This window comes from Rousettus aegyptiacus, unplaced genomic scaffold (genome assembly GCF_014176215.1).
Source record: "Rousettus aegyptiacus isolate mRouAeg1 unplaced genomic scaffold, mRouAeg1.p scaffold_m13_p_3, whole genome shotgun sequence".
Lineage (NCBI taxonomy): Eukaryota > Metazoa > Chordata > Mammalia > Chiroptera > Pteropodidae > Rousettus > Rousettus aegyptiacus.
In genome coordinates, this window is record NW_023416306.1 from 45,517,753 (window position 1) to 45,540,992 (window position 23,240).

The 23,240-nt window shown below is 37.1% G+C and overlaps 1 protein-coding gene across 4 annotated transcripts in view; it reads right to left on the bottom strand.

Moving 5' to 3' along the window:
* Positions 1–23,240, bottom strand: part of PIP5K1B (phosphatidylinositol-4-phosphate 5-kinase type 1 beta) — a 271,639-nt gene that overhangs the window by 122,209 nt on the left and 126,190 nt on the right. For all 4 annotated transcript variants that reach the window (XM_016135546.2, XM_016135547.2, XM_016135544.2 and 1 more), the window contains exon 4: positions 6,098–6,228. In XM_016135546.2, the coding sequence (XP_015991032.1) occupies positions 6,098–6,228 (131 nt within the window). The remainder of the gene's footprint in view (positions 1–6,097; positions 6,229–23,240) is intronic.

The following is a 23,240-nucleotide window of genomic DNA, read 5'->3' on the forward strand; positions in this document are numbered from 1 at the left end:
GCACAAAGAGTTATCTCACCCAAAAAGGCCAATAGCACCTCCATTGAGAAATACTGGGCCCAATACCTTTGCTAAACCAATGGAGAAACTGAGACCAAATGAGAAGACTGAGAGCAGAACCATGTAAGTTTCTTTTGTAGTCATGTAAATGCATCCAGAGCACATGTTATTTAAACAAACAATATAGTGTTTGCTGAAATTCTTATCTGAATGAAATGTTTAATGTAATATGAAACTATTAACATTTAAAAGCTCTACATATTTTAAAATGATGTATTTTAAATGTGACAGTGGATTTCTGTAAATAGGGTAAGTTAGCCAAGTTCTTCCTGAGTTAACATGCCTGCCATTCTGCTGCTGCTGCTACCTTGTTACAGAGAGTGAAGGGCAAAGGCACAAATTTGAGGTACGTACAACTTCGACTTTCTACTTCTGAAGAAAAATGTGAAAAGTAATTTCATTTTGTATTAATCATAAAGATGCAGTATGCTTATAATAAATAGTCCAGGAACACAAAGATTCATGACACTCAGAAATCACCCACAAAGAGAAGTAACAATCAACACCACAGAAATACAAAGGATTATGAAAAAATGCTACAATTATATCCCAACAAACTGGACAACATGGAAGAAATGGATAAATTCCTAGAAAAATATGATTATCAAAGAATAGATCAGGAAGGAACAGTCAGTCTCAACAGATCTATAACTACTAACAAAATCCAATCGGTAATCAAAAAACTTCCAACAAACAAAAGTCCTGGACCAGATGGCTTCACAGGTGAATTTTACCAAATAATCAAAGAATTAATATCTATCCTTCTCAAGCTATTCCAAAAAACTGAAGATGGGAGAAAGCTCCCAAACTCATTTTACAAGGCCAGCATTATGCTGATGGCAAAACCAGAAAAAGGCAATTATAGCCCAATATCTCTAATGAACATAGTTGCAAAAATCCCCAACAAAATATTAGCAAACTGAATTAAACAATATGTTAAAAAGATAATACACCATTATCAAGTGGGATTTATTCCAGGGATGCAAGTGGGTTCAAATATCTGCAAATCCGTTAAGATAATACTTCACATAAACAAAATGAAGGATAAAAATCGTAGGATCATATCCAAGATGTAGAAAAAACATTTGACAAAATCCAACATTTATATGTGATATTAAAAAAAAAAAACCACTCAGCAAAGTGGGAACAGAGGGAACATATCTCAACATAACAAAGGCCACATATGACAATCCCACAGCTAACATCATACACTATGGTAAAAAGCTGAAGGCTTCTTAAGATCAGGAACAAGACAAGGATGTCCAATTTCATACTTTTATTCAACATAGTATTGGGAATCTTAAAGTAATCAGAGAAGAAAAAAAATAGAAGGCACTCAAATTGGAACAGAAAAAGTAAAACTGTCATTTGCAGATGACATGATTCCACATATAGAGAACTCTAAAGATTCCACCAAAAAACTATTAGAACTCAAATGTATTTGGTAAAGTAGCAGGATATAAAATTAATATTCAGAAATCAGTTGCATTTTTATAAATCAATAACACACTACCAAAAAGAGAAATTAAGAAAACAATTCCATTTACGATTGCATCAAAAAGAATTAAAATACCTAGGAATCAATTTAACAAAGGAGATAAAAGACTTGAACTCAAAACCCATAAGATAGTGAGGAAAGAAAGTGAAGAAGATACAAACAATGGAAGGATATACCGTGCTCATGGAGAGAAAGAATTGCTAAAATGACCATACTACCAAAGCAATCTACAGATTCAATGCTATACCGATAAAAAACCAATGACATGTTTCATAGAACTAGAACAAATAATCTCAAATTTATATGGAATCACAAAAGGTCCTGGATAGCCAAAGCAATCTTGAGAAAGAAGAACAAAGTTGAAGGTATCATGCTACCTGATATCAAATGATACCACAAGGCAATAGTAATCAAAACAGCATGGTACATAAAAATAGACTCAAAAATAAACTCAATGGAATAGAATAGAGAGCCCAGAAATAAACCCACACCCATACAGTCAACTAACCTATGACAAAGGAGGCAAGAATATACAGTGGGATAAAGAGGGCCATTTCAATAAATGGTGTGAAAATAAGACAGACATATGCAAAAGAATGAAACTGGGTCACTTTCTCACACCATATACAAGAATAAATTCGAAATGGATTGAAGACTTAAATGTCTGACCCAAAACCATAAAATTCCTAGAAATTGCTCTTAGTAATATTTTTTTTCTGATATATCTCCTTGGGCAAGGGGAATGAACAAAAAAATAAATGAATGGGACTATATTAAACTAAAGAAGTTTCACACAGTGAAGGAAATCATCGAAAAAATGAAAAGACAGCCTACTAAATGGGAGAAGATATCTGCCAATGATACATGCAATAAGGGGTTAATATCCAAAACATTTAAGGAACTCATACAACTTGACACAAAAAAGCACAAACAATCCAATTAAAAAATGGGCAGATGACATGAATAGACATCTCTCCTAGAAGGATATACAGATGGCCGACAGACATATGAAAAGATGCTTAATATCACTAATCATCAGGGAAATGCATATCGAAACCACAATGAGCGATTATCACCTTACACCTGTCAGAATGGCTATCATCAGCAAATCAGCTAACAACGAGTGTCGGTGAGGATGTGAAGGAAAAGGATCCCTTGTGCAGTACTGGTGAGACTGTATGTTGGTACAATCACTACAGAAAACAGTATGTAGTTTCCTCAAAAGTTAAAAATAGAACTACCACATGACCCAGTTATTCCACTACTGGGAATTTATCCAAAGAATTCCAAAGCACTAATTTGAAAAGATAGATGCACTCCAATGTTCATCACAGCATTATTTCCAATAGCCAAGATATGGAAGCAATTTAAGTGCCCACTGATAGACAAATGGGTAAAAAATGGTACATGTGTATGATGGAATATTAGTTAGCCATGAAAAGAATGAAATCTCACCCTTTATGACAACATGGGTGAACCTAGAGGGTATCATGCTAAGTTAAACACATCGGGCAGAAAAAGACAAATGCCATACGATTTCACTTATATGTAAAATCTATAAAACAAAATAAATGAGCAATCAAATGGAAACAAACTCATAGATACAGTAAATGAACTTGCAGTTGCCAGATGGGAGGAGGGGTTGGGAGGATGGATGAAAAAGGTGAAGAGATTAAGTAGTATAAATTGCCGGTTGTAAAAATTGTCATGAGGATGTAAAGTACATCATAGGGAGCACAGTCAATACTTCTGTAATACGTATGTATGGTAGCAGATGGATACTAGACTTATTGGGGTGATCACTCCATGAGTTATATAAATGTCAAATCATTATGTTGTACACTTGAAACTAATAAAATTGCATTATTCAACTTTAATTGAAAAATAAAATTATAAAAAAGAAAGTGCCTATGAAGATCTTATGTGCTCCTTATAGAAACACATCTTATAGAGTGTTATGTTGGTAAATAGACATACTTTTAATACTTAAGAGTGATTTTAAAAGCATTTGAAATTTTATTAGTTGCCAGAATCATGGAATAGGTCTAAGAACAACATTTGATATTTATTAGAAAGATCCCTCCAAAATGGAAGTAATGTGCTTGGTCAGTGGTTTCCAACTTTTGTGTGCTTAAAATCACCTGGAGGGATTGTTAAAACAGATTCCTAGGTTCCATCTGCAGTGTTTCTGATTTAGTTGATTTGGGGTGGAGCCCAGGAATCTGCATTTCTAACAAGCTCCAGTGATGCTGATGCTGCAGTTCTGGGGACCACACGCTTGGGCCTTGCTTTTCACCAGTGCCCTTCGATGGTTAGGTCTGTTGATTGGACACACCAAGTAGAAGAGATCAGCAAGGATGGAGCACCCTGCCCTTCTTTACACACCCATCTTCAGCTGTAACTTCTTCCAGTGCCTTGAACTCACAGCCAGCCACCCTCCCACAAAAGGCCTCCATTCCTCTTATTTTTTCCTTCGGCTACAAAGAATAAGGTTGACATGTCTGAATAGAGGCCCTGGAAAACCATGAGAGCTAGAACATCCTGCAAACACATTCATAGAAATTATGAGTCTAACAGATCATATCAAAAAAATGAAGATAAACTATGACCCTTCTGACTATAAAGAAAAAAATATATATAATACACACTTTTTTTTGAATGATAGACAGACTGTTGAAACTAAATATACAGGACAATTTCCAGTTATGGAAAAAAGAATAGTATCATGAGCAAAAAGATCATCTCAGGCCTTGGGGATGTCTATTTTCTGTATGGAAACTAGTTCTCATGGCTGCTGAAGGACCCTGGAGAAGCAAATCTCAAAAATTCTTATTCCAACTTTATTCTTCAGCCAAGAGCATTTAAAGCAAAATGAGAATGTCTGGATTCGCAGCTGACTTTCTTTTATTTTGGGCTCCTTTGTGACTACATGGGCACAGTCACCTAAAGGTTTTATTTCTAGGCAGTTGATATCTGGACATATAAATGTAAGTGGTATTCCTCTGAAGGTTTTTTTTAATGTATTGCTTTTTAATGGCTGCATTGTAGTCAATGGCATATAGAGTATCACTTTTGAATAAAAACATTTATGTTGTTTGTTTTATACTATAAACAGAATAATGAACAGTCATACACAAGATTTTTTTTTAACACTAACAAACTTTTAAAAATAAATTGCTAAAAGAGAAATACCAGTAATTTACATTTTTACCTTGTCTTCCAGAAAAAATATACAAACATCTATATCCACTTTTAATAAATAGGATTATCTCTTTCCATATAACCTTACCGATATAGGTTCTGTTACTGACTTTTCAGAAGCACATAAATTACATAAAGATAAATTATGCTTGTGTTTTATTTTCTTTTATTTGATCACTGGTGAGGTTGAGTTCTTATTTTGTAATTATTTTGTGACCAATGTATTTAAAAAGTAATTGTTTATGCTCATGTCTTCTCCTGAATTAATAATGTTTTCCTAATTCGCTTATATAAGCTTTTAATACATAAAGATTTTTTAAAAAATTAGGCACAAGATCTCTGAGAGTAAAAGTGTCACCCCAGCCATTCTCACCTGAGCCTAGTAATAACTAATAACAAGTGGCTTACTTGGGAAATATTTTAAAATATGTGTCTGACAAGTAAATCCTCATAGGTCCCAAAGTAAAATAATTACTCCCAAACCCATAAGTCAATATCTTTATTCTTATCTGCTAATTTTCTTTGAAAAATCCTATCAGTTATGGTGACATTTCCAGTTTAATTATTATTATTTCTCTTCCTATACTAAGCTAGTATACTAGTCTTAAATTTTTGTTTATTTACTTTATTCTGGTAAAATATGCACAATATAAACTTTACCATTCTAATCATTTTTCTGTAAATAGTTCTGTGACATTAAGTACATTTATAATGCTGTATGACCATCATCACCATCTATCTCTCAGATTCATTTGTCGAATTGATTTTTTCCCCAAATATTATATAGAGGTGACATGTATGAGTAACGGGTGTTTTGCAAATATGGTATCAAAATACTGGGATTCTCATAAGATTTCTTGAGGAAAGTTAAAAGAATTAAGTTAAAAAGAGCTATATGAGTGAATTAGGATACAAGGCCCAATAGTGGGCCCCCGCAGCCCACCATTTAAATTAGGAGTCGCAAAAATCCAGTATCAGTTGCTGCTTGTTGGACACCCTTTCCTTCTAAATCTGTGCAGACACTACTCTGTGATAACTGCACTCTTTCCCACTGAATCTCAAAGTCTTTCTCCATACAATATTCCAGGCATTATCATAACTAATTACAACTGGCCCACAAGATGAAACCTATTTACCATCTCCATACAGAAAATTACTTTCTGTTACCTGATGTAACAGAAAGTAATCATCTGGACTGCTTTGGGTCTGCCAAAGTTCCAACATGTATATTAGTACATTACACATGCAGTAGTAGAAAACTCTTCAGTACAGGGATGTCACCAGGAAAGTTCTTTAGCATGCAAATCATCACCAAAAAAAAAAAAAAATTCTCCTTACCTGGGTAGGAATACACTTTCCACCACATAGAAGTCTTGCATGAGTACATCTCGGTCTGGCTTGGAAGTGAGATTACCCACTGTGTATCCTATTCCCAGCTGAATAGCACCTCTGATAGCAGATGATGCAGTCTGCAAAACAAAAACAAAAACAAAATCCCGGGTCTCCGTTAGTCTTAATAGCTGGGGCAAGCAGCAAAAAGTGGACTTAGATTTTCTTTTTTGTTCCTAAGGCAACAAGAATGCTGGATTTAAAAGGATGATTGGTTGCTTCTTTTGAGGGAGTTTATTCCAAACATTAAGGACCCTTCTTGTCATGAAATTATTTTTGTGGTAATCTTTCCTACCAACGTTCCTGAAGTCAAATTATAGTCCCATATCTCCATCTTTCTTTATTAAGAACTTAGAAACCTGGTAGAATACCTTCAATATGTAGCATGATAATATCTACCAAAAGATAAATAGTACAGTAGTATTTAAAAAAAAATAAGTCCTATTTCATACTTATGCATCAGGAAGAGTATTTTATCTTCACAAATGAGAGAGAAAAAATAATTTGAGTCTTTGGAATACACACAGTTTAATTTGGAATTGCTTAATAGTCTTGCCATAGATCCATATCAAATTTTCCTACATCAATCTGTGATAAAACATATAGTATTGGAACACCAATATTTCCAATTTACTACTTTTCTAATATCATTTAATAATTGACATGTTAACTTGGGGAATAACTGCCACGTGTGTGTGTGTGTGTGTGTAGTTTTAACCAATAGGAGAAAATAGCAGAATAACTCACTTTAGGAAAAATAGAATATATTCTTCTTAATGGTGCAAGTATATCACATTTTCATGCCTTGCAGTGCCTAATGTAGTACTGTGTACACAGTGGGAGCCAAATAAATACTTTAATCAGTGGTTCTCAACCAGGGACACATTGCATTTTCTAAAGACATTTTTTGGTTTTCATAACTTGGCGACAATGGTGTTACTACTAACATGCAGTAGGGAGAAGGGCAGAGATGTGCTAAACATCCTATAATGCACAGGGATAGCTTCTCATAATAAAGAATTATGTAGCCCAAATATCAATAGTACTGAGGTTAAGGAACCCTGACTTAAATGAATGTAATATAGTCTATTTTATAGAAAGAATACTTTCTTTTTGAGTTAACATTTTCACTTAGCAGATTCAATACCCATCCCCAGCTCCCTACATGCTTTATTTTTTTTAAATTTCTTCACGCTTTTAACATCAAAGGACATATCCCTCTTCTTGAAAAAAATGTATCCTCTTGATTTCTATAATAAACATAGTCTTTGGACAACGTCTACCTTTTGGTTTCTCATTTCTTCACTGACTTCTCATATTTGCTATAATCGCAGTGTCCCTAAAAGTTTGTTCCTTGATCCTCAGATTTCTTTAATTATGTAGATAATCCATTCTTAATGGCTTCAAAAGCTGTCTCTATGCATATGACTCTCAGATCTTTTAAACCTATTTGGATGTTTTTCTATCATCACAAACACGGTAGATACAGAACCAAACTCATATCTTACAATATCTTCCACCCCATCCCCAAGACTTGTTTCTTTTCCTTAGACACTGTAATCCTCAGGGACCTAAGTTTGAACCCCAAACAAATCACATACAGCACAGGGCTAGGTCCCTAATTAACACTTTTTGACATCGCCTGAAATGGCCACGATCAATCAGTCCTGCTTAGTCACCTCCACCATCACTTTCCCACTGAGTCATCATTCAATTGTTTTTTGCTTATTCCACTGCAAATATTACATCACCCTGAGTCTGAGGACAACTACCTACTCTCCTCCTTGTAGGAAGTAAAAAAAAAAAAATCTTTTTTTTCCCCACATGCCTTTTTACTTAAGATCTGAGGCAATAAGATGGCAAAAGACTGAGACTCAAGCCCACAGTACAGCTAGTGCTTAAAAAACAAAACGTTTGCTATTTTAATATTCCATCTGAGATCTGCAATGGCACCGGTGACCTTTTGTACCAATAGCACTGACTTCTGAAGGCTGACATGATTTTCCTCACTTTAACTTTGCATAAAAATTCCAAAGACATCTCTTCTCCTATTCACACTCAGAGTGTATGGCACAAGACGTGACATCAGCGCTTTCCAGAAGACCCAACACCCCAAAACATTCTGTTCCAGACCTATCAATAGACTCACATACTCTCAAAGTGCTTTTCTCTGCCCACTCCCCACCTGCCTCTGCTTTCCGGAACTACCTGTATTCCTGCTTAATTTAGTCATTTAACACTTCTTGGGCTGCAACACCGGTCAACAGATGGAGTACCCAATTCTTTGTTGACCCCCAAACCTGACTCTCACCAATAGAAAGTGGTTTAAGTTGTAGGAGTCTATACCTGGTGTTTTCAAACTTTAAAAAGCATGAGAATCACTGTGTTAAAACAGATAGAAGGCAAAATTATTAAGGTAGTAAAACGATCAGTGGTTGCCACGGGTTGGGAAAGAGGAGGATTGAATAGGCAGAACGTATGATTTTCAGGGTAGGGAAAATACGCTGATACTGTAATGTAATGGTAGACACATGTCATTACACATTCATCTTAACCCATAGAATGCACAACACCAAGTATGACCCATAATGTAAACTGTAGACTTTGGGTGATAGTGACATGTCAGTGCAGGTTGTAACAAACGCACGATTTTGGTGGAGGACGTTGATAATGGGGGAAGCTGTGCCTGTGTAAGGGCAGAGGCTATATGGGAAATCTCTGCATTTTCCTCTCAATTTTTGTCAACCTACAACAAGTCTAAAAAAGAAAATCTATGGGTATTAAAAACTAAAACCAAAACCAAAATACTGTTGAGTTGCATCCCCAAATTCTGATTGAGAAGGTCTGGGGTGAGGCTTGAGAATTTGCTCTGGTTCTAAAGGGCACTGGAAAAAAATAATCTTTCTGTAGTATAACATTGCATTTTGAGTTCCTGAAGGAATCAGATTTTGGGAAGGACCCTGCTGACATCTGTTTTGTTAAACCAAAAAACAGACTTGTAATACTTTTACTTTCCTTTCAGGCTCCTTAAAATTCAAGGGTTCTTATGGGAAAAATAATGAATATTGTAATAAAAGTTAATCTTTTTTGATCACTATTTGTATCAGGCACTTGATATATGGATAGCAGCCACAATTATTATCAAAATCTCTCATTATCATAACACATACATATATAGTGTTTACTAAATGGCAGGTACTGTTGTAAGTGCTTTTGGTTATATAAACTATTTTATTTTCACAATGACTCTTGTAAGGTAGGTACTATTGTTATGTCCATTTTACTGACTCAGAAAGGTTTAGTAACTTACACTAGGTCACATGTGAAGAGGTGGAGGTGAGACTTAGACCTGCGGATTCTGGCTCCGGGCTACAGGTTATAAACATGTACGCTGCTGCCTCTGTGGGCATCTCTGAACTTATTTAACCCTTTCAAGGACTGTGGAAATTAACTATGATCATACTCATTTTACAGGTGAAGGATTTAAGGTTCAAAAAGGTTAAATGATTTGTCCCAGTCACACTGTCAATGTGTGGTAGAATGTGGCTATGAAGCCCATGCTACTTACGCATCTGTTATGTTTTTCCAAAATGAGCCTAGAATCAAAGTCAGAAGTTCTCTTTTAAGTCTGGCTGTTTGACCCCAGTAAAGGTAGCACCTTTGTGGAAGCCATTCCTTTTGATGAAATAGGGATAAAATGTTTTACTTGACTCTAATTACACCCAACCATGAGTAAGCCAAAGAAAAAAAAGCTTGTAAACCACTTGGTAAACCAGTATAAACACCACTGTTAATGTCATTACTAGCAGCATGGGAGGTATAAACAAAAGGAGCTATTTTACTGCCACAGGGTGAATGATGCCTCGAGATTTCCTTCTCTCCATCTCCATTTAAAATTAAATGCTTCGGCACTGACGTATTGGCTATAATTAAAAAGCATCCTGTCTACTTCATGGCAATGCGTGGTTGTGCTCACTGTGGCATGTGGTTTCTTGAGTAACAGGAGTGAAGGCCCGATCATCTGACATTTTCCCAGGCGGGTAGGTGATGCTGTAGTATTTTCTACCCCAACCACTCTTAAACTGTAAAACTGAAATGCTACCTGGAGTGTCTCTCACTGGCAGATTAGTAAGTCATAATGATAAGGAACCTTCTGTGTAGGGCTGGTGGTTGCTCTGCTATAACCAGCAGTTCTTTCCCTGTAAATTCAGGGCCACGGTCCTCTCCTCCTTTTTCAGAGATACCCACCAGCAAACTAGAAAGCCTGTAGTGAGTCAAAATTTGACTGTCAAAGGTTTTATATGCACACTTAGCCCTTTCAATTTTCTCTGCATGGCTTTCTGTAGGTTCTCAAAGTGCTGGGACATTATTTCCCTTTCTAATACTCCAGAGGGGACCTGCGACTCCTTTAAAACATATAGCTCTAGATTTCAGAACACAGAAAAGCAGAGTCTATTTAATATATGATTTTTCAAGGCCTAAGTAGAGGCAACATTCTGCCTGGATACTAGAAAAACTTTTAAATCATTCGATACTTGGAGAGAAAACCATATAATATCACAAAAGCAAACCACAAACATTTACTTCCATAGTTCCTCTTTACTAATGCGAATTTATTTGGGGTTGATGGTAATACTAAGAGGAAAATTAATGTCAGTTTGCATTAGTGTAATACAATATATTGTTCAAAACAGTTTTTGAATGATTGCATTTGATCATCTCAATTATTATGTAGGTAGGGTTATAATGCCCATTTTATAGATAAACAGACCATGGCTTTGGGATATAAACTTGATCTAAATCCCTTGGCTAGGGTGTGATGGAGCCATGAATGACCCTCTGGTCTGGAAGGCCCCTCCCCCAGTTCAGTGCTCTGTCAATTCAGTTGCCTGAATTTTCTCTGCTGGAGAAGACTCTGAAGACATTAGGGAAGCAACGATCCTGACAACAGTAAGATTTTAATGATCTTACATTAGTTACAGGAAACTGCTTTCTACAGTATGACGTCTATGAAATTAGATCACTTAATATGCCATCTGATATCACTGACTTTAAAAGGAAGTATTAAAGTATTTCATGTCAACAGCATTTTTCTAAGGTATTCTGGTGAACTAATTATGGGATTATAGCCAAAACATATGTGGCCAGCAAGATTTTTTTTCAAAAGTAAAGATATAATCATGTTACTACTTTACTTGAAACCCTCTAATGGTCCCTAGTATCCTCGTCTAGTACCCAAACCACTTAGCTTGATACAAAAGCCCATCTTACAATATTATACTCTCCTTATTGCCCTCTGACTCCTGCATCCCAATATAAAGAAAAATCCCAAACACACACACACTCTATCCTTTGAGTAAGCTGACCTTACAGTAAACAAAGCCCTAACAACCACATATGAAATGTTCTGCTTATGTATTTTTCCCAAGGAAGGGGGTCCAATGCTTTTTCTTTTTCTCAAAAGGTCCATTTTTCACCAAACCACATGTTGGTCTACAGCCTAATTCTAAATTAGAGATGTTCACTGGCAAGGCACCATAGACTAGGCCATAAAAACAAAAGGTTCAGTAAGAGCTCTTCAAAGCAAGAGGCCATAGCTTGTCTGGCTGGGAAACCTCTACCCCTCTCCCTCATTTCCACAGCTCAAGTCCCGCTCCAGATTCTCCCTCCCGTCACTGAATTTATGCTCAAGGAAGAAAGCATAGGCCCTTATTTGTCTCAAGGGTGGAATTAAGGAAAAAGAGAGACTGCATGAAACTTGTTGTAGGATTATGGAAATAGCAGAGTTTGCAGGGAGGCAAGCCTAATTTCTTCTAAAAGGAAGTGGGACTACCTTTTGCCTCTAGGCTCCTCAAACCATTTTCAGTCCCTCTTTGTGTTAGTTTTCTGTAACTGCTGAAACAAATTACCGCAAATTTAGTGTCTTCAAATAACAAACATTATCTTACAGTTTGGGAGGTCAGAAGTTCTAAAATCAAGGTGTTGGCAGGGCTGTGTTCTTCTGGAGGCTCTACGGGAGAATCCATTTTCTTGCCTTTTTAAGCTTCTAGAGGCCAGTCACATTCCTTAACTTCTGGCTCCTTCCTCATCTTCAAAGCCGATGGTATCTTCAAATCGGTCTTCTCTAAATCTCTTTCAATGTCTCTCAACCTTTTAGTTAATGCATCTGCTTCTTTGACCCTCCTGCCTCTCTCTTATACAGACCCCTTTGATTACACTGGGCTCACCTGAATAGTCCGGGCTATCACCCCATCTTGAGATCCTTAACTTAATTACACCTGCAAATCCCCTTTAACCAACGCTAGGCAACACGTTCACAGGTTCTAGGGATTAGGACATGGTAGGGCTCCATTATTCTGTGCTCCACTCTCCTCTATTTCAATATCAACTCCAGCATTTTTCTCCAGGGTTGCCCTAGGCAAAGAGAAAAGCTCCCTTCAGAGCTCCAGTCAGGTGCTATTCATTAATTTAACAAGGATCTGAGAAATTTCTGTGAGTTAGGTAGGCATTGTGCTTGGTGTTGGGGAAATCATGAAACCAAAAAAAGGACGTGGTCCTTTTTCTCATGGAGTTTCTAGTCTAGTAGGGGAAAGAGAGAGTAAACAAAGATACATACACATAATAAATGTTGTCAGTGCTATAAACAATAGGGTAATGTAACTGAGATCAAAATGGTGGAGAGTCATTGTGGAATGTTAGCATTAGGAGAGGTCTAGCTGAGGAATGATATGTAGGCAAAAGGTGAGTATGGGCCAGGTCATAACAACAAAGGGTGGTTGTGTTCTCACTCCATGTTAGGTACTCTTCTACAAACTAGGGATACAGAAGTGACCTGGCCAGAGTCTTTGCCCTCAAGGAACTGCGAATCACAGTAGGAGGTTAGGGGAATCGATTTTGAGGCATAGAGAAACAGCAGTTCAGGGACCTTCAATTATAAATTATGGTAGGCAACAGAGAGAGCATCATAATTGGAGGCTGGAAAGATAGGATGGATCTAGAACTGGGCCTTACAGGCCATGCTCAGGGTTTAATGTGTTTTAATTATGGAGCTGCGTTATAATTTGTGAAGGCTCACTCTGGCTGCTGAGTGGAGAACAGATTGGAAGGAATACATTTGGGAAAGTGATTAGGAGGCAGGTGTAGTTCATGTCCAGATGTGAATGCCTTAGAGTAGGGTGATGACTAGGAAGATCTACAGAGTATAATTTGAGGTATATTTTGGAAGGAGATAAGCAGGACTTGCTATGAGCTACAAATAAGGGAGAAAAATGTACTAAAACTACTCCTGGTGTTTTCCTTGAGCAAATGAGAGCTCTGAGGTTGCTTTACTGAGGTGGGGAGATTGAAGGAGGAATGCATTTTGGGGGGAAGATTAAGTTTCATTTGAGAGGCCAATGAGACATCCAAATAGAGATGTCAAGAGACGAGTCTGGAGCTTAGAAGAGAGGTTTGGGCTGAAATTTTGAATATAAGTGTTTTCAGCATGTAAATGGCATGGAAAACCAAAGTAATCTGAAGAGAGAGTAGAAATATCTTAGAAAGCCCCGAGCCTGGTCAACATTTAGGGGTTAGGCAGAGGAAGGAGAGCCTTGGGAAGAGATTTAAGATTGATTGAAGGAGTAGGAAGAATATCAGGAAACCATGGCTTCAGAAAAACCAGGAAAAGAGAATTTAAAGAAAGGAGTGACAACAGTCTCTCTCAATGAGTGGCTCTTTCATTTGATAATATGGATTTCTTTACAACTTGAGAGACTATCTAAAGCTATGTGTCAAATTCTCTATTCCTTTCTCATTCATATCATTGACTCATATATAAGTCCAAGTCTAGATCTAGAATATTTGACAAAGTCAAATATTGGCTTCGTTTAAATTATATTTTAAAAATGTTCTAGAACCTAAAATATATTAAGTTAAAAAATCAGTATATAAAATACATGTAATAAAATGTAAAAAAGAAAAACTTATAAATGTATTTATATACACCCACAGAGAAAAACAGGACAGGAAGGAAATATATTAAACTATATGATTATCTCTGGGTGGTGTGACATTGGGTGATTTTTATTTTCAAGCCTCGTACTTCTCAGGTTTTCTAAATTTTGTGTTATATGTAGGAAACATCCTCTAGTGAAGGTACTATGTTTTCTACAATCTAATTCCTGCTAATGCTAACTGCAATAATAAATACATTTTGAGGGATGACAAAGGCATGTTTGGGATTGGCTCATCTTTCTATCTTTTTCTTTTAGGTCAAGGCCTTCAAGGCTATAAACCCATGTAACTGTTATACTCTTATGAAGTGCAATCATGATCAACTTTATTTTTGTCTCCCACTGTCCCTCTAAATTTATTCTTAGATCAGCCCCTGTTCTAGGATGAAATGTAGGGCAGGTCGATGAATCTTCTGGTGACTCTGAGGATAAAAGGTTTTTTGCTCATTTCTAGTTACGGATCATTAAAAATGGTTTCAATTGGGGGTTTGTATGTCTAGTCCACTAATAACACAAACTTTAAGTATACTTTCATTTGGCATTTCCTCTTCCCCTACATGGCCTGGCTCAAGCTGGCTACCAGCAGTGAGAAGGATTTGGGGGGACTTCTTTCCTCTTTTCTGACTGCTGGCTGGAGGAAGCAGAACAGGTCTTGCTTCAGGAGTACAGTTAAGATGTTCTGGGCACTCAAAAAGACTTGCTATACATCTCTCTTTTGTGAGATGCTTTCATAGGATCTGCAGGTTTCCCCTCCAAAAGGCAGTAGTGTTCTCACCTTTAGAAGAACACAACCCTGGCTGGCCGTTCCATGTTGTTCTTCCAGGTCTTCACTTAGACAGGCTCAGAGATGATCACATGTCAGCTTAATCTCTACCTCAGCATCCTCAACTGATCACATATCATTTGTGCTGAAACTCTGGGAGTTGACAAGCAGTCCCCACTAGCAACACACTTCACCAGAACCCCCTTTAGCTTTGCCACCATCGGAGCAGCTCACCAAGAATTCTTTTGTTCTTCCAATTTCCCAGACAATACTATGGTCTATTGCATTTCTCAGGCTCCAGGGAACACACATCACACTCTTCACTGGTCTCACCAAAGCCTTCTTCCCAGTGCTTTATATGATGGGCAGACACTCTCCTAATATTCCACCTAGTGGGAGTTACTCATGACATATCGACAACTCTCTCCAAAATTCCTTTTCTAGCATCCATATTTCACAGTGGGCCAGGCAAGATCTTTCATGGACCCCAGGTAATACTAAACTGGACTTATATCACCTCTTTCTACAAGTTTTTCATGGCTGGCACCTGACCTTGGAATGGGATTAAAATGTTTCCACTCTTTCATTTTTTAGTGTCCTGGACTGATTCACGGGTCCTGCTAGTAACTTGGGGTTTGGATCAGCTGAGGTGGAATGCTCACTAACCATTCTACCTGCCACAGGACTACCAGACTCATCATTCTTGGGCTTAAAAAAAAAAATACCACCTTCCAGCTTAATAACTTTCTTTTTTTTTTTTTTTTTGACTCTCTGTAGAAATGAATCTAAATTTCTTGCTTGGCTTCTACGATTTTCTACAATTTAATCCCTGCTAATGCTAACTCCAAAAATAAAGCCCAAATGCTAACTTTTGTAAAACAAAACAAAACACCCCTGAAATTAAGTGTCTTAATTCAATACAAGTTTATTTCTTAATCAAGAATAGCCCACTGTGGGTGTCCCTGGCTGGTGTCCTTTCCTCTGTTGGGTGATACTCTTGTGGGAGACTCTGATGTCCCCTAGAGCCTTAGAGTCCTCCAAATGCAGCTGGCTGATAGGAGAAGCAGAAATGGTGAAGGAACAGCCACTTCTTACTTCTTACTACTTTGTCAGAAATCATAGTGCAGGATATACACCCCAGGTCTGCTCTTCACCCCTTCTCCATGCTTCTCTGTGTCCTGGGATGTTACGTTAGCTACATTAAAGGGCTTCCTAGCCCTCTGGCTTCCAGTTGGGTTTGGCCAATAGAACACCCATACGGAAGATTGAAGAGAAGTTTGAAAGTGACATAAGGGTGTTTACTTCCTTCCTTCCCTTCCTGTGATTTCAACTCAGACTGGTGTGTCCTTCTAAATGTTACAGCTCCTTTCTGTGAGCCTCTCCAGATAACTCCTATTTTGTGTTCTAGAATCTGTACCATTCTCTTACTTCCAGGCTTAAGGGAGGTAAGAGGGTATGTTCTGACCTCAAAAGACTGTACTATCACTTGTGGTTTCCTTATACTCAGCCCACATCTTTGCAAACAGTTCCTTTCTTAAACTCTCTTCAAATTAGCCAATTTGACTGTGCCATTACTACGCAGAGCCTCTAGATAAAGACCCACTTATAGTCCATTAGGAAGGGTGAGTCACAGGGCCTCACCGAGATACAAGAAGGGCTAGCTGCTTTCCAGCTCCAGCTTTACTGTGGAAGAGGGATCACAAATTCTGATGGATAGGTTGTTTTCTTGGCCCCACCACAGAACCCACTGCCTGTACACAAGTTCACAACTTTAGCTGAACTATCTCGCTTACATTTGTGATTCCTAGTCTCTGCACACTCTGATCTCCAATGCCTTTGATGTGGTCCTTCTCCATTCCCCTCAGGTTCCCTACCTACTCTTCTAGATCCAGTTCTACCATTAGTCTCTTTATACGGTCATAGTTCATACAGCAGCTGACATAATTACAACATTCTCACAGTATGAGTGGTTTCATAAATGACTTTTGAGGTATTCTGTTACTTTTATGGCTGGCAACTACTTTTATGATACAATTTCTGCAACCATTTACATTTTCAAAAATAAGAATGCTGCAGTACCAGTATAATGATGCCCTCCCCTGTGCCTCTGCAGGGACCACCTATGTGGTGAAATTACCTCATAACAAGGTCATTCTGATCCACTAGGCACTGAACAACCTTGGAAGAAGCCCAAGACAGATTCGCTTAATATTTAATTTTCCCTAATTCTAAGTAGCCTTTTAACAAGATCCCAGTGCATCCACTTGTTTAAAGGAAGATTTAATTTTCTAAATGTACCAGAAAAGGCAGAACGAAGGTGTTTCATGGCTTCTTTTTATATGATTGGCAGTGAAGCACATACTTTCATTGGAATGGAAAAGCATATTAAGCAAAAACTTTTTATTACCAGAAAATACTGTACTCTTAAGTATTCAACAGTGGTAAGTTATGCACACTTAATTGCTCTTAGAAAAGATATGCCATCAGTTGCTGATTAAATTTTTGATTTAGGATAGAACAGCATTATGAATGCTGCCATATTAGTCTTTCAGAAATATTACAGCGTAGCTGACACATTCATCACAAAAGTGGTCCAGCATAACACCATTCCTACACACTGGGGAAAAAGCTTCATGTCTGTATATTCAAATAAAAATAGTATTTATTTGACATACATATACATTTAGATTCAAAAGATAAAAAGAAGGACTGGTTTTTCATCCTTCCAGAAACAACAAAATCCAAATTTCACATAGAGTATTGTCTTCCTTGGCAAGGGAGTTATCAATTTTAAAGGTAAAATATTACATCAGTGCTAAGCCCTGTTTTGAAAGAATTAGCATAATATTTATGGCAGATATTATTAGTTGTCCCCAGTATCCATTTACCCTTCTTATTTAGCAGTTGTTCTCAGTCAGGGTTGATTTTGTCTCCCAGGGGACATGTGTCTGAAGACAATTCTGATCATCACAACTAGGAAGTGCTGCTGACATCTATCGTATAGAGGCCAGGGATGCTGCTAAGCACCCTCAATGTACTCCATACAACGAAGAATTATCCAGGCTCAAATGTCAATAGTGCCAATGTTGAGAAACTCTGTTACGCAGTGACAGAAATTTTAATTGGGTATTCTCTTGTAGCCAGGTTTAGTCATGTGACTAATTTCTGAGCATTGAGATGTGACATGAAATGTGTCCAAGTCCCAGGTCACACCCTTAACCATAATGGTGGTGTCCTCTGCAAATATGATGACTAGAGATGAAGCAACCCCCCTTGACCACATTTTGAAAGCAGTACATTCCACAACAGAAAAACAAGATAGAACCCTGGACCCCTGATGACTCTGCAGAGAAAGTAAATACCTCTACACCATTACGGGAAAGAGAAACAAACTTCAGCTTTCCTTAACCCAGTCATTCTGGTTCTTGCTTCCACAAATAATTGAACCTATATTTCAAGTGCTTATAACCTATTAACTTATAACCAAATTCTCTTTACCTGAAAAGTAATGCAGATTCAAAAATATCACAAACCAAAAGAGAAACGTCTGCACAGATAGCATTGCTTAATTTAAAAAGTTAAATTATAGCCCATGCTTACTGAGAAAAAGTCAAACTCTTAACTACAGAAAATAAAACACAAATGCTCCTCCTTAATCTTGCTCTTCAGGGTTAACTAATATCACTCGTTTGGTGTGTGTCGTACTGGACTTTTTTCTCTACACATAGAAAATATATGAACATATCTATAAATTAATAAAAATTGGATTCAACTACAAATATATACATATATTTTCATAGTTTGTATGTAGCACAACTGTTTTAATGACTCTCCTATTAGGGTTCTTATTCTCTCTCTTTTAATAGCAAATAATTCTGTAATGGACATCCTTAACACTTATTTATTGTATATTTCTGTAGCATAGTTTCTTAGAAAAAGAATCTCTGAGTTAAAGGATAGGTATGCTTTTGATAGGTACTGCCAAAAACAACTTCTGAAAGAGATTTCTTCAATTTAGCAACAGAGTCAAAGAGCGCCCTTGTATTATTTGTCTTTAACTTCATAATTTTCATTTTTTATGGCTACATACCAATAACCATGCTCAATTATTTTATACCAATTAAAGTTAAACTGCATTTATAAAATAATCCCCATGGAGACTTTAAAACAATAGGACTCCATGCCGGTTCTTCAGAGTTTTTATTTATTGAAATTGTAAGCTTGCACAGTGCATAAACTGTAGCTATTCTTTATTATCTGCCAAATAAAGTTCTTCTTTACTTTGTTTTACTGTAATAAAAAGTTGCACTTCTCTAGACAATTTTTAAAAGTTGAAATAGTACTTTAAAGAACTCTATACCCATGTTTATAATTAATTTTTTTCAATAACAAAAGGAAATGTACTCCTTAACTGGCTCACTGGGACAGGGGACTCCTGGAGAAACACATAACTGGGGGTGAGGTGGGGGTTGAGAAACACACCTAGGCGGAGAGAGGCACAGAGAAACTGTACAAGTGCTTGTCTATCTGACCCTTTCGAGTCTTATAGTAGGAAAGGAACTTGAGGAATAGCTTTTCTGTAGTGAGAAGCAACTGGGTATCCTTAGCTGGATTTTTTCACATTATGATAGTATCTTTCCATTATCTCTGCTTCATTTCTTTTTGGGGGGAATGAATGTTGCACGCTGAGACCATGTTGCCATTCTACTAGCTGACTGGCATTTTCTGAGTACTTACTGATCCAAGCATCATACTAAGTGCTTCTATGCATATATCTTCACAACAACTGAACAAGGAAGGTAGACTTACTCTTGATATACCTAAAATGAAACTTATTCAGAAACACAAAGAAGCTTACCCAAAACCACACAGTGAGGAAGTGACAAAGCTGGCCCTTAAACCCAGATCTGTTAACCTAAGTCATTGCTCATAACCACCACATCTGACAATTCTAACATCTGACATAGAAATAGGAGATATCAGCTTTGCCAACTATGCAGTTGAATATAGCACAGGTCCAGCTAAATTCTATGGCTAATTGCACTACTTGTTTCTTGGTGTGTGAGCCTATTTTCAGGCAATGCCAAGCCAGCTTATATTCTTTTTTATTTTTTTTATTCTCCATATCCATAGTTAACTCTCTTTGCCCAGAGGTGTGGAGGTGGGTCAGGGTCAAAGCCCAGGCAACATTTTCACAGAACTCTGTCAGTTCAAGTACATGTAGTCATGGGTACCATTTGGAAGGCATACTTGATGGGAACAAAGTGATCAGGTTTCACTGCAAGGTTGGAACTTAAGGACATTTATAAAAGGAATTAAAATCTAGGCTTGTCTGTCAGTTTTATATAGGACATATATAGGACAACCGGCTCCTCTCCATTCAAAGAAACTCTTCAGCAAACTCTACTCTCTCATCACTCTTTCTGGCCTTATATTATCCTCACCTACTTTGAGAGGGTACCAACCCCACCCCTGCCCTATATCTCCTGCCACGCCCTACCCCCAAGCTCCTGTTGCATATGCAGACAGACAGACAGACACAGAGACACACACACACACACAGCTGTAGTTTCTGGTTTAGGAACGGGAGAGGATAATTAAAACTCCTTTAGGGAGGCTAAGATCTGCAGGGAAACAACATACTTCTGGAAATAGCAGTGACATAAAAGAGCTTGTTGTTATATCTTTCATTGCTCACCCCAAGAACTTTGAACCTTTCCATTTAATTCCACCAACCAACCTCTTCAGTTTTTAAAAGACAAATGTATTTAGCTAGGAAGGGGAAATATCCCAGTGCTATGATATGTTGGCAGGACCATCGGTTACTATTTTGCAGTTAATCAGGGAGATAAATTCTCTGACTTCATAAAACAGGAGGGCTTAACTGCCCTCTATTTACTCAAATAAAGAGGACAAAAACAGAAATGGAGCTTACTACTAGGCAGTGGTCACAATTTTTTTTCATTTGTGCCTCAATTTATATTACACTTAATTTTTTTATAACTAAGTTTTGTAATCTGTAAAATGTAGTTAAAATGAGAAAAATAACAAATGGTATAGAAGGCCCAGAAGAACTAAAACTAGCTTTGCTTCCTTTTTTTTTTTTTTTTTTTTTTTGCTATTCTTTTCAAATCTTTCTCAGTTTTTCCCCCTTAATTCTCATGGTAAATTCTTGATAGAGGAAATTTTATTTTTATTTTTATATATTTATATATTATATATATTACTCTTATGACATATATATGGTATATGTTAGATATTATGATATATATATATATAAACACACACACACACATATATATACCAGTTAAACATATGAGTAAGAGATGAGATATATCTCACCCATATACATGATATCATACTATGCATGTAACATTTACCATATGTGTTTTAAGAATAAATAAAACTCATGGGATAAAAAGGCAAAGCTCAAGGATCCAGGAACTATAAGAAAGAGAAAGGGTTATGATTGCTAAATGAGACAGAATGATATAAAAAACAAAATCAATTTTACAAACTAAAAATAAAGTGATTTTTATAGATCGACAGTGAAAGGTATCATCTGCTAGTGATGAGCTATTTTCCAGTCTTCAATCACTTTTCTACATGCAAGCCCTAAACACTCCTTATAGAACAGGACCAGCAGACGTGTGGACTAAGAAATGATGGATATCAATATGAAAAGAATGGCTTCTCTTTAAGTTCCTATGATCAAGCTGTCTTTTCTGAAAGAATGGAGAATGCAGATGCCCTCTTTTCACAGTTCAATTATTTTAAATGATTGTAATAATAATTGTTAATGGTATTATTTCTACCTGCCTGATAGTTCTGGCCATACTTCCAGAAAGTCATAGAAAAACAGTGTCAAGAGAATTTTCAACAAAAGGATCTGAAATGTTAATGCCTGTATTTTTTTTTTAAGGGCTTTTAAAATTCAGAACTTATGTTTCCTGAATACAAACAATTAGTTTTAAGCATTTAAAGGCTCTAATGCAACAATTTCTTTTGTGAAATACATTTATGCACTTGAATACTTACATAATATTGCCTTAGATTCTGCTGTAATTGTTTTAACTGCTTATTATATGCCTGGTCAAATTATTTGCATTATTGATTTCTTACCACATCTTATTACCTCTGTTTTACAGATGAAGAAACTGATGTTCAGAAGGATTGCATATTTGAAAGACAAATCCTAGTCATTTTTCATAAAAAGACTATCAAATGGAAATTTTCCTATATGAGAGTCAATTTATATATTTTCCAAGAATGCCTATAATCAGGGTAAAGTATCGAAGTTGGGGGATAATTTTAAATATTGCATACACTTTTAACTTTGGATTAAGCATTCTTTGCATATGTAACCTCTATGTTTCAAGATCTAGGATTACATTGCATTCAAGATGGGATTTTCTCTTCACATGCTTTGTCTTTTAGAACCATGGAATGCGGTTTCTAAAATCCTCTGAGAACTCTGTACATTTGAACAAAAAACCCAGGCATTTGAGAGCTCAGGACTCTTTCATCTGCCTGCAGTGACTTCAATCCACATCTGATGGCATTTCCTTACTTGACTTCTGGACCTATCCCTCATGGCCTTTCAAATAACTGTGGTTTTCTTGGTCCCAAAGGCTAGAATCATCCCTTCCACCAGGAAAGCACTTAGGTCTTTGGAATGGAAGCACTATCAAAACCCAGTTGAACACCCAGGCTGCAGACAGACATAGAAGGGTCCCTGGGCAGAAGGCTGCTGGTCGACAAGGTGAATGTGATGAACTGGCAGAGCCCAGTACCCACTCCTCACGCCTCGCATTCCTAAGAAGCAATGAGGTGTGGCCTTGCCTGCCTAAGATGCTTCTGCACCATAGCTTGGGCTCATGGGAGAAGCTTCTCCCAGATTTGTTCCATGGCATCATGCTACCGTCTTACGGTCCCAGGTTCCCTCCCTCCTCTAGATACTAGAGCTGAATGCTGGGGTAGATACGTGACTAGGACAGGACACAAGTGAAAAGGCACTTGAATGGAGGCTCTGTGCTCTGCTGCTAACCAACTTCTGACCAAAGGTAGAAATAGAGAAGAAAAAGAATTCATAGATAATGACTACTACTTTCATTTACTAAGGCCCCTCCCATAGTAATTTGAAAATATGGACAGATATTTGGGCTCAAATAACATAAAAACCTGAGTTTTGGGGCCCCTTCTGCTACCAGGGGGCTGAGAGATTCTGAGAAAGTTACATGATATCACTGAGTCACAGTTTCCTCCTCTATAAAATGAAGACATTTGCCTTGATGACTGCCAAAATGCCTTCCACACCTAAAATTCTATGAGTCTGCTT